This window comes from Lissotriton vulgaris, chromosome 2_1, assembly GCF_964263255.1.
Source record: "Lissotriton vulgaris chromosome 2_1, aLisVul1.2, whole genome shotgun sequence".
Classification (NCBI taxonomy): Eukaryota; Metazoa; Chordata; class Amphibia; order Caudata; family Salamandridae; genus Lissotriton; species Lissotriton vulgaris.
This window is the reverse complement of record NC_141687.1, coordinates 784955798-784969167: the sequence shown is the minus strand read 5'-3', so window position 1 is coordinate 784969167 and position 13370 is coordinate 784955798. Positions and strand designations below refer to the sequence as shown.

Sequence of the window (13370 nt, the reverse complement as noted above, 5' to 3'; positions counted from 1 at the left end):
CAGCCAAGCACCATAACACATTAAAACGCACGACTTGTACACACTTCCAACATTGATTCAAATACTTCCAATCACATACTTGCGTGATATAACATGCTATCCATGTGTATAGGTGACTCCACATAGGGGTAGCAAGAACTATACAAATGCCATAATACGATCCAATAGAGTACGGACCTAGCTAGGAAAATCAGAAGCATTAACTGCTTTAGTTAGGCACACTTCTATTTTTGTGAGAAGCATTCTATAGGGCCGATTCACAAAAGAATTTATAAATATGAGAATTAGTACTACAAGATTACTCTTTCCATACTCTTATGCGTTTCTTCGACTCAGCCCCGAAACATCCAACTCCCTATTAGTAAAAGTGCAAATAGGCACAGTCCATCTATTTGTGCTAATTGTATATGAATATTCCAAGTCTTAACTCATTTTTTATGTTTTGCTCCAATTCACAAAGGTGCACACGATTATGAAAATGAGTACTACAGAGTACTATTTACATACTCCAAAATGCATTTGTGAATAGGCCTGTATATTTTTCGAGCCAGCATAAATAACAATTTAAAGGCTTTTATTCATAAATGCCAAGTTTGTTGAGCAATTTTATTTCAGTGAAAAAGGCTTGTTGATGTTTCTCATTCTAATCTTGTTCGTAAGCAAGGAAATGTTTAAAATAATATGCAATCCTGATGTACCCTACCTGGTAGCAAACAACTTTACAATTATAAACAAACCAAAAAGAGAACTGAAGGTACAGTCTCTTTTTACAAGGAGTACTGAGAATTCGATTTATCAGGAAACATTTTCTTGCATTTATCAGGAAACATTTCCTTGCAATTTCAGACCTAATCAAAAGCTCATTTCAATCTCAGTAGCTTATTATCAGCATCTGGAACAGTGGGTCTTCTACGTTTGAATGTTTTTCCATAAACAGTGTACAATATTGAGTACAATAGTGAAACAAGGTTATTAATATCTTCAACAGAGTACTATCCTGACATCTGCTGTCTTCTTGGAATAATTATCACACTTTGAAAAATGCGCATTTTCTGTACAGCCGTAAATTACATTTCAAATGGAGCAGTCGCAAGTCACTTCTCTTCTAAACCCCTATTTTTGATGTCTTCGGGGTTCACCAACCCACTCGCAGAAGGCAGAGTTTTATGTGTTTTATGGCATGCCAATGAAGCTGGGAGGGTCAGAGAAATAGTGGACTCTACTTTCATACTGGGGGAAATAAATGCCATTGGTACTTGAGGCAACTCATTGTCACATAGCCCTAACACTCTTCCACATCTTTTTCACTGACTGCTTCATAAAGCTTTCAGTCATGTAAAATTATCAATTATGTGCCGCCATTTTTGATAGTTGCAGTTCATTTTTGATAGTTGCTTATGGAAGTCAAGCAAATAGAAAAAGTGTTGGGCTCCAACACATTTCCAATATTCTCCCCAAAATGCTCCTTAGTTTCACCAGTTCAAATCAGTTTCTGGACTCATATTCTACAACTTACAAACATTAAAAACAAAAGGGTGCCTTTAACCCCTCCCATGCTGGTGACAAACCCCAGCCGTCACGCCCCGCGGTGGGCGTGTGCTGATGACGGCTGGGGTACGTCACGGCCCCGCCCTGTTCTTTTGTTTACCGCACAGCGGTAAAATCACGGCCGAAGCGAAGGGGTTAAATTACTAAATTCAAAATAAATCAGTGGTCTTCTTTTGTGCAAGCATCCTGTGTTTTGTATACACAGTTGACAGCTTCTAAGCATGCATTGAATGGGCTCTCCAACATACCGCATCGAATTAACTTTAATGCTTGATAATATTGATAGTTTTCATTCATAGAGGAAATTCACTGAAAGTGAATCTATTTCTAGACAGCCATCGTATGAGCAGGTTGCATATTGATTGTGATTCCCTTACAGAATAATACCATACCTCACAAACGTAAATCCTATAATTCAAAACCTTTTGTGAGTCAATTCTGGATTAGAAAAGCAGGCATTGATGTAGAAAATGATTGCATGCCATCACAACCATTATGGACTACTTTCTTCCATGCTCTAAATAGATCTGTCAGTGGAAATTGGTAGAATCCTAACTTTACATACAAATCTCTTATTTTAGGACATCTACTTAAGGCCCACAGATAATTTGACATTGATATAGCCTATGGTTATCCTTTTTTCTCATGTACCTATGAGGTGTCCATTATTGCAACTAAAATCATTAAATATGTTATCCATTACAATAATTAAGTCCTATCGCTATATAATCAAATCGGTGTTATTTCCTAAAATGTGTGAGAGATGGATAAACAATATATAGAATGGTTAACGTTCCTCTTAGATGAAATGTTGATCCTTCTGATCCCTACAAAACTTTAACAATTTGGAATTTTAGCTGAGGAGTGGGGGTGGTGCAGTATTTAAACTCCAGTCTTTCCTTGATGTAGATCCAATGTAGTACGAGGCAAATATATTGATATCACTTTCTCCCAACCATAAATGAGCCAGGTGAATGAACCGACTCTGCATTCTTTGGAGGTGGGAGTGCTCCATGTTTGTAGCTGATGTTACTGTAAGTGGCCTGGAAATCAAGCTTGCTGGTAAAAAAAAAAGAAACAGACCCTGATAAGTGACGGAGGTGAAGGAACACTTTCCTGGTCGCAGCTTTGACTTGGTGAGCAAATAATAGGATGCTGCCCAAAAAACAGGTAAACATTGCACACCTCCTGGAATGGCATTAGAGAGATAAGGCGAATGCAAGAAGTGAGAAGCTCAAGGCCATGAAAAGAACAATTAATTTCTGGGCACACTTACAAAGCCAGTATAGCTGGACACATGCTATAATTTGTCACTTGACAACAAAACCAGGATCCCTTTCTTTCTGATTCATAGATTGATCTGGGCGATATTCAAATACAGATGATGGTTGAAATGGTGGAATTTCAGAATGTTGGCTAGAAGAGTCATGCTTGGGATAAGATTGATTGATTTATAGACTTGAAGATTCCAATAGCTAATTGGATTAGTATCAGAAATAATGGATTCCAATTTGACTTGCTGTGTGCAGTTGTTAAGAAAACATAAGATCCAGGAACAAAGAAACCAACCCCTCAATTCCAGCAAACAATGCAGGCAATTAATCAGTCCTACAATGTCTATGAGTTAAAATACAGGGGACAGTTCTAGTACGATATGCACATAGCTTGGCTTTGCTCATTAATAAAAATTCATCCCTGATGAGGAAAAATGTCGTTTTGAAAAGTGGAGTGATTGGAAGCTTGACTTAAGGCCATCCAGCAGATAGCTGGCTTGCTGGTTTTTAGAGGGTTGAGGGCATTCCATGGTTTTCTGATCCTTTCCAAGGCAAGGCCGACCCATGAAGGGTCAGTAGTTGAACAACATTCAGTGCTTGGGATATGGACCATTTTTAAAGTGGATTGTTTGCCATTTGTTTGAGATTTTAGAGATTTTGCTAAGGAATAGGGATGTGTTGATGAGGGTGATAATAAGGGGGGCACAGAAGCAAGCCCCAGGAACAGCTTCTTCATACAGGTTTACTTTTACTTAGTTTTAATGTACAAGATGAACAGGGGGATAAACTAACCCCGAAATACTGATATGTTTTCTCTACCTTCAAATTGTCTGCCCTAAAGAAAAACTGTTTATGGTGGCTTTTTGGTTCCTAAAACTATATAATTAGTTTGCTCAATGTCCACAACATGGAATTCTTTTTTTAACTAGATCTATTGGAGCCATGTTGGACAGTGAATCCTTTTAAATTTCTATACATTGGACAGTTTACAGATTTCTTTCACAAAGAATAATGTTTTTAGGGAGTAATGTACTAAAACACTGAGGGTCTCCAATTAAGAATGGCGTTTGAAAGATAATTCTTTATAACTAGTTTACAAGTGAACTGGCAGATGATAACCTTTCTAGTACTTTCACAGCAGAGTGTGTGTACTCTTTCTTAGCTTCCAGTGTTTCACATATTAACTGTCATACATTTGCATCACATAGACATCTACTGAGACTATGTGTAGTTGCACCCCATAAACAGTGCAGACCTTTGATAAATATGTGCTCCATTTTTAGGTAGAATAAGAGTGGTTAATCAACCACACATCTTTAACAAGTGTTGGTGGGTCTCCAATTAAGAATGGCGTTTGAAAGATAATTCTTTATAACTAGTTTACAAGTGAACTGGCAGATGATAACCTTTCTAGTACTTTCACAGCAGAGTGTGTGTACTCTTTCTTAGCTTCCAGTGTTTCACATATTAACTGTCATACATTTGCATCACATAGACATCTACTGAGACTATGTGTAGTTGCACCCCATAAACAGTGCAGACCTTTGATAAATATGTGCTCCATTTTTAGGTAGAATAAGAGTGGTTAATCAACCACACATCTTTAACAAGTGTTGGTGGGTGATCATCTTTATAATGTGACTGGGAATGAGACAACAGTCCACAGAGACTGTGTGAGTACAAAATGGTAAACATTTGAAATCATATGATTTAGTAAAATACTGAAATATTTTCTATTCTGATCCTCTCCCAAATTTGACCATGGCACATAAATTCACCTTGTGTACCCCACCTAAATTTTTGGTCAATTTTGAGGATATTTATATTGATACTACAAGACTAGTGACTTAAGGCATGTTTACGTCTTGTGTGCTTAGTGATTCATTACAAATTCTTGACTCTGAATTGCCCCAATTTAAATGGGCTAACTAAAATGTTTTAACAGAAATTGATTTGAGTATCTATCAATTTTAAGAGAGATTGAAATGATATCTTCAATATTTGGTGCTTTGGCCAGTTAAACAAATGCTATTACTAATTGCCAAATGGTCACAAATAACGTTTTGCCTACTGTAATATATGCAGGAACTAATTAACTTGTGATGTCTCTGTGTCAGAAAGAAGACGTGAATATACTGGCTTATCATCAGGGCTCTTTAAATACATAGTTGTTTCTATACTTAATGCTTCTCAACAGTATGAATGATAAAGGAAGCCAACACTTTTATTTACTATGCTAAACATGTTAGCCTAAAAGAATATCAGTACATGTGGAATAAAATCTAATAAGGTGCGCATTTTGAAAAATATGTATGCACAGTGCAAAGATCTACAACCAGGTACTGCGGATCCTGCTAATTGAAAGCTTCACAATCTCATGAGAAAAAAGAGAACACTGGAGACAGGAAAGGCGTTTACTGTACACTGCTAAAGTACTTTAGAAAAGGAAGGTCTCTGCGTGAGTTAGCTAGCAGCAATCTCTCAATCCAGCCAATACAAGTGATAAGTTCATCTTTAATGTAGTGTTCAACATACTGCAGGGAGCTAAACTGTAATTTTCTTTATTTTTCTCCCTTTTTACATTTGAAATGCTCATCTAAGTGACTGCTTCTTGTACAGGAGTGGCTCATGCTGGGAGAGTTAAGTGGAAGTATCTGAAGGTCTCTTACAGAAATATTGTCTCCTGGCCAGTATAAAGGTGTCCAAAATGCGGGAGATGTGGTTAAACCGCTCCTCTGTCTTGGACGCAAGGGCTTCTTTCATCACTAAGAACAAACCCCTAGGTTACATTATTGAGAATGAGAAGCTAGTACAGTAGTTCTAAAATCTTTGATCTCCAGCGTCACAACGTGAAGCCGCAACAATTAGATGTAAAGGGTCCATTCATGAGGGATAACACCACTTTGACCCTTTGTGCTAACTCCTACTGGTAATCTTCCCATAAGCGTGAACTTACTCTCCAATTGAAGAAGATGAATAGGTCTTTACAATCCCCCAATACAGTATTCATATCTATCCACTGCCTCTAAACCTAATAGAAAAGTATCTTACCTCATTTTTTTCCACTACAAGCCAAGCGACTTGTAATCCTTCCAAGCCTTTAAAGGGGACTTCTCTTGTGAGCATCTCCCAAAGTACCTGGAACAAAAACATATTCAAGATATAGTCATTAAAAGCTATAATGCCACACGTACACCTTTTCATGTAATCAGATGTAACGTGATGCAGACTTGCTCTATGAGTACACATTTAACAAAATGATGCAAATAGTATTTATCATTTATTTTTACCAAACAAATGGTTATTGGTAAACAAAGTTTGCGCTCATCTGGAAATCAATGCTCATTAATTAGGATGGCAACATAAACTTTTCTGGATACAATGATGAGCCCAGGAAATAGACCAACATAAAGTGTGTTGAAAATATCTTCACTAAATTATTAACTGCTGTTTTGAAGCAGTAATTAATATAATGAACTAATGTATTCTGCTTACCAAGGGTTGTTCTAAGTCTCCCATGATTTTATTGTAATTTATATATTTAAGGTTAAAAACAGTTAATGTATTCTATAGCTAATATATTCTAAACATTAGCTAATGTATTCTACTTACCAAGGGTAGTTCTAAGTCTTGGATGATTTTATTTATATTTGTAAGTGTTAAAAACAGTGGCACGGGTGGTAGAGTTTGATTTGGGACTAGGGTGCAACCTCTGGTATTCTGCATAAACACCCCATGATTCATCCAATTGACTAATCAAGTCTACTGTGCAAAAGTCACCACTTTAACTCTTTGTATTCGAAGTATTTTATGTGGTTCACCCAATAATAACCTCAATAACCAGACATGCATCCATATATAGGATAGGGCTGGAGTCACATTCTATGAAAGTTTAAGAATATAGTGCTGGAACACTAAAGGTGCCACTAAACATAAACCTTTCTTTAAAGAACACTAAGAAAGGAAGTGCTTTACATGGTTATACGAGGAGAGTATTTTTACAGGTGACTCTGAAATGGAAGTAGTAGATCAACTGTTTTAAACCGAATATAAATCTGTGAAAATTAGTGAACATTATAAGAAGTTCAACTGAGTTTCAGCAGTTCAGCAGAATAATATATGAGTCCTAGCATGCCTGAAATTCGGGGATAAGGCTGACTGAAGATAGACCCATTTACCACGAAAACAATTATTTTTAGTCAATTCTCATTCTGTTTGTTCCACCGTAAAAATATGATTCTAACTCAAGTACACAAAAATGTTTTATCATGTCACTCCAAGAAACATCTGCTGTAAAGGGGCAAACTATTTATTAAAGGATGCAAAGAAACCTGACAAACAATATTGCAGACTACTGTAACATTTCTTATTATCTATAGAAAACATATATCATTAAAACTATTTTAACACACACCAAATAATGCCAATATTTTTTCGGGAATAATATATCGAACATAAAATGTAAGGATCCTTCAACCTTTTACATCTTTTTCCCTATATTATATATGACACCTGTAATAAGCAATAAGGTTTTTAGACAATACATGGTCATCAGTGGTGTGAACTCCAAAGCCAGTGAGGTCTAGGGGCAGTATTTAGAGTTTGGCAGACGGGATACTCTGTCAAAATGTGACAGATAACTTGCTGCTGTAAAGCAAATGCATAAGCTATAATGCATTTTTAATATGGCCGACAGGACATTCTTCACATCTGTGGTGAAGTACTCCATCTGTCAACTCTAAATAAGGCCATCATTTTGAATTCAGACAATGTTTTTCTATCCTAATTTGTGAAAGGATGAAGGTTTTGCTTAGCAAGAGATTCTATCAACCAGAGCTCCATTTTTTAGTAGCATTTAAAGATTCGAAAACTATTTTATTATCTAAAATGTAAACACGGAAATCTTTGATTTCAATATATAAGCATGTATCCGCTTTTGAAGCATCCAGCAACAATAAGATTGGTTTTAGATTAAATTAATGATAAACCTTTCTCCTGGGTACCCTTTTCTCTCCTCCAATTAACGGTCCTTATATAGTTCAGTATACCATTTTAAAATACAGTTTAGGAAAGATCTCCCTGTCACTGTTTACTTCCTTTGTTTCTTGAAAGTAAGCTATGTCTGCCCTAAAGGTGAGTATCTCTGCTTTGAATCAACTGTTGTCATCTACTCGATTAATGAATAATTTCACCATTTCTAAACATATACTGCCATATGCTACTAGCTCACTGTAATAGCTATGCCTATACACCAGTAACCTCCATGTAAAGCTTTAATATGTATATGTGCTATGGATGTGTCATCCATTCTATTAACGTCACTGTTGTAAATTGTCTTCTATAATACCAAAACCATTGTACAGCCCTTGCACGGATATTCAAAATCTGTACATAGGTAGCTTCCAAACAATACTATATGTACAGCATCAAAATGTTTAATGGCTAATGTCACCTACCTAATATATTAATGCCCACTCCACTCTTTACAATGTTTCAAAAATTCCCTTTTTTAATACCAAACCATTTTACAAGCTCTTTATATACTCAAGAAAGACGTTGCATTATAAGACCTTGATTACAAGTTAAGCGCTAAATTACGGGTTTTGTGATAATTATCACATCCTCTCAGTTTTCCTTTTATAGCTTCCAGCCGGTCGTACACGCTGGAATTTAGCAGTGGAAAAGGCTCACATAAAAGTCAAAATGTGAAGTCAAACAGAACCAACTAGTGCATGCTTTTCAGTAGTACACCTAACATACATCCCTTGAGCTGATGAATCTAGGGTAAGTATTCATATATAAATATATTTACATTTTAATGCTCTACTTTTAATTATAATTGTCTTCATTTTGAAATTGTCAGTTTCTTACAAAATGTTGGTTTGGTCATTTGGCAGAGCAAGTCTTCCCTTGTTTAACTTTCAAGAAGCTTTAACAACTGTCCCAAAAGATCAGGCTCAATCTTTAAATAAGATGAGGCAAATTGTTTTACTTATTATCTTTTAAAAAATGAAATGTTTTTATACCTTCAAGGTGGCTGCCACGTTGCATAAAGTAATGTTGTGTGACGCAACACTGCAGCCCTCTTGAAAGTATAAAATGTTTCGCCGCCCCATTGCCTTACATCATGTTGAGTAATGCAGTGAGGCCGTCTTGAAAGTATAATAAATATAAGAAATAAACTTTGAGATGAGCAGTCACTGGTATTGGCTTTAGTATTGCCAGTTCATTTGTAATAGCATCTGTTATTGGCAAAGCCAATAGTGGCAGTGGCATGGAGATGGGCAGTGGTAGAGTATACGTGGAAGAGGGTAGGTAGGAGTGAAGCCTGGAGAAATTGGGAGCCAAGAGGCACAAGTGCTGCAGGACCACTTTCAGGGCAAAGCCGAGCCAACCCTCTGGCACCTGGTGCATTGGATAAAAGTCACGCGCATCTGAAGCCTCAGTAAGAGGCACAAGAAAGTTTTAAGGGGCAACATCCAAGGCATCACCAAGCCTTTTATCTGGTGTATAGTGCTCTGCATGAGGGTCAAGTGCATCTACATCCACAGTACTCACAGGGATTGCAGGAAGGGACAGGGGGCGTGAGGAGGGTTCGGGAATGTAGGGGAAGATAGCGAGTTTACATGCAGTCAAGGAATGAACAGGACATGGACTCAAATGGAGAGCTAAAAAAGAAATAAGGGGAGACTATGTGGCCTAACAGCTACAGCGGTCAATCTCAAATCTGAGGAACCAGGTTCGAGTCGCGGCAATGACGCTGAACATCCTGTGTTTCTAGGCAAATCACTTAATCTCCCTGTGACTAACAAAAATGAATGTGAACTGGTGCTCATGTAAATCGCTCTGATACCTGATACCTTCGAATCAAGTTCACGCTATATAAAACTCCCGAAAAAAAATTTGAAATGAAAGAAAAAAACATGAAAAATAGTTCCATGACGTCAGTACTAAAGTATACAGCTCAGCCAGTCAAAAATGGGGTTAAAGAGGAAAAGCACCAGGGGTGTGACAAGCACAAGAACATGGATGATGGGCATCCAATAAAGAGCTGGCAACTGAGATGGATTTAGAAAGCCATCCCATGATGACAAATAGCTCATGCTTCCTGTAGTTACACTATAAAAAGTGGCAATACTTTGCCAAAAATAATGGGGAGTACTGAAATAATGTCTCAGTATGAGACAAAAGGACACATAAGGCCAGAGGATGTTTCTCATACTGGCTGCAACAATATACTCAACCACACACACACAGACATAAACACAAAGAGCACGAATTAGCACGCTTGAAACCAGGGCACTATGGAACTAGCACCTCAGACATTCATCCAGGTGGAGGTCATAAAAACATCTGACCGCTGTACCCAACATCTAGATAAAACTGAACATGTAAGTCCACACCACTGCTTACAACTTCCATAGAACTGTAGGTCAACAACAAGAGCCAGTGCACTGCAAACAACACATTTCTTGTTATGAAAAGTGCTCTGCCAAAGCCCCTATGACACACCACTCACAAAAAGAAAAGCCTGTATGCCTCCATTTATGAGACCGCAACTAGTTTGGACTACAACAAATATGTGGGCACCTAAAATAGAGGAGGCTACATCTAACTGTAATCCCACCTTTCAGTCACACAAAGCTTTTTCAAGCCATGTACTCTCTTGCATCCTCAAAAAAGCCTATTAGAAAACAACAATGACTTAGAAGATACTTGGCAGCAGAAGTAGCTGCAGCCAATAACAATGCATGCAGTCTTAGGAATGATGCTGACCAAGTGAGTGTCATGGATTGGTCAGGAAAACATATTAGAAAGTGCACAAACTCTCAGAACAAAAAGACCTGAACACCAAACCTGCCCAGTCTTCCGGGGCCAGACACTCAACTCCCCAGACCCACCAGATCCAAACATTTGGTCCAGAGGGCACCTTGTAGTACCCCCATATAAAGTGATAACTGATTGCATACAAATACAAAACCCATGGTAAAGCAACAGCAAGACACACACCTATTGAAGAAGACAATCGTGACACAAACTTCACAAGCAGTAATATAAAAGTGGCTGCAATCAAGAGGGCTAGAAGAATCAAACAGGCAGTAAGTTGTCTAACATCATTAATGATGAACATCGGATCCAAACACCAAAGACAGAATCTCACACGAAGCTAATCTGTCATTCTAAAAAAGAAAAGCACAGGGTCCTCTATAATGCAATAAGGAAGGAAATATGCAGTCTATACTCTGCCAACACATGGCACAATTAATTAATTAATTGTGGGTTTGTAATGCGCTAGAATCGACTCCCGAAGGAGTATCTCTGCGCAGTAGACCGCTGAGGAACCCGTCCTGGCTTTCCCTGTGAGATGGTCCCTACTGGGTATCTCCAAGGTGAAACCAGTCATCCCCGGCATATGTGGGGGGCCGTTGTGGAAATGAGGCAAGCTAACGGCCAGAGTTGCCAAGTGTGATCCCTGGTTAGAGTAGGCACCGAGATGAGAATTATCGAGTCCGCTGACCCTGGTCCACGTCCCTGCCGCATCGGGAATTGAACCCTGGTCCCGGGCCGTCCTCTGCTCTCGGGTCTGCCGCCTCTAACCAGTGAGCCACACCATCCACTTTGAACGGTGGCAGAGCTAAAGCTTAAAATACTAATAGATAAGTTGGACATTGAAGTAATGACATGTTCACAGATGGTCAGGGACGTCAGTTACTTAAAATGCATTGCAGACTTCCAGGAATATGAAGAAATAGCAAGTTGTCTTTGTAAATGTACTTACCTGGAAAGAAACTAAACTCCAAACACACAGAAAGTCACCCTTCAATGCCAAAAGTGACAGGGCAGTTTGAGTTAAGGACAAAAGATTCTCTTTTGCGCATATAACATATAAACCTCAAATATGCTCCCCTCGGCTAAATGGGGGCATAGTTGGGGTGTATATGTTATAAGCTTGCAAAAAAGGGAATCTATGTTGTCCTTGTAAGACTTGCCATCTTTTGGTGTGTTTCCCCTGAGTTTTTGCTTTCTGCCCTCCCGCTTTTAACTCTGTTTTTGCTGGTGTAGTGTTTCTGCGCACTTTTCGCACTGCTGATCAGTGGTAAAGTGCAAGTGCTCCTGTGGTAAAGTAGGTTATGGATTGATGTTTCCATGATTGGCTGTTTTGTTTTCTTGTCAGCCCCTAGTAAAGTGCACTGAGTGTGCCAGGGCCTGGGAACCAAATGCTATGCATGGGCCTGCAGCACGGATTGTGCCACCCACGTGAGTAGCCTGGAAAAGGTACCTCTTGACCTGCCATTGCAGAGTCTGCGCACAGTTTGTAACTGTCATGTCAACTTGGCCTGTACAAACACTGGCCAGTCCCTAACCTTCCCTTTTCTTACATGTCCGCCCCCCCTAAGGTAGGCCCAAAGTACCCCTGCAGGCAGGGTGCAGTGTATGTGAAAGGTAGGACATGCCCTGGTGTGTGTGGCATGTCCTGATAGTGAATTACAGCCCATTTCGTTTTTCACTATTGCAAGGCTACCTGTTCCCCATAGGACAGAATGGGAAGTTTGTTTATAACATCTTATAAACATACCTGGCCCTGGGAAGTAGGTGGAAAAATAAAATTTAGCATGCCTGAACTCAGAATTTAACGATGCATCTTTTAGTAAAGGTGATTTTTACATTCTGTGTTTGAAAATACCACTTTTAGGAAGCAGGTATTTTCTTGCTCAGTCATCCCGTGTGCCTCTGCTGGAATGTAGATTGCCTGTCTGGGCTTTGAACGACAGATGGCTAGGAAGCAAGGGTGGCTCTCGATATTCTAGGTAGGTCAGTAAAGGGCTGAATAGACCTGGGCTGCGATGTTGGAAGAGGGAGGAGATTTCCTTGCACCTAGTCTGCCTCTGACAATGCCGTCTCCACCCCCTGCCGGGAAATCACACCAGGGAAGGCAGAACGTGTTCTGGCTGGGCACAGACACCGTCTGCCTAGAGGATCAATTGATTTGTGGATACAAATACTGGGACCCAGACCCCTGAACTTTAGAACTCTTTTGGATCAAGAAGACTGCCAAGAAGAAGAGCTGAAGAAGCTGTGAGGAGGGACTACCACTTTGCTGTGTGCTCTGCTGTGTTGGCCTACAGTGGCTGCTTCTGTCTTGGGCAGTGAAAGGACTGGACTGAACTTTATGCAATCTACTTTGAAAGTTTCTCCAAGGGCTTGAGGTACAGCTTGCCCCCTGTTCAAGAAGTCTCAGGAACAGCAAAGACCTCAAGCTCTTCTACCCTCAGCACTGGGGACTGTGTGTTTTGTGCTACGACAGAAGAAAAACAACTCGACGACGTCTATGATGCCGCTGCCGACTCCGTGTCTTGAAGGCACCGCCGCAACGCTGGACTGCGACCCTTGTCTCACCGATGCCGCAAGCTGACGCCGCCACCGAGCCGTTGTTCGCACCGTGACCTGTGGGCACCGCACTGCCTCGCTTCACGCCGCAGCCTGGGCACCGCAGAGAGCGCAACCGCAATGCCGCACCACGACCCTGGTCTCACCGGCGATGCCTGC

General features: G+C 39.6%; 1 protein-coding gene across 2 annotated transcripts in view; it reads right to left on the bottom strand.

Moving 5' to 3' along the window:
- The window catches only part of MAP3K20 (mitogen-activated protein kinase kinase kinase 20), a 1049056-nt gene that overhangs the window by 448808 nt on the left and 586878 nt on the right, over positions 1-13370 (bottom strand). For both annotated transcript variants that reach the window (XM_086956144.1, XM_086956145.1), the window contains exon 8: positions 5874-5960. In XM_086956144.1, the coding sequence (XP_086812270.1) occupies positions 5874-5960 (87 nt within the window). The remainder of the gene's footprint in view (positions 1-5873; positions 5961-13370) is intronic.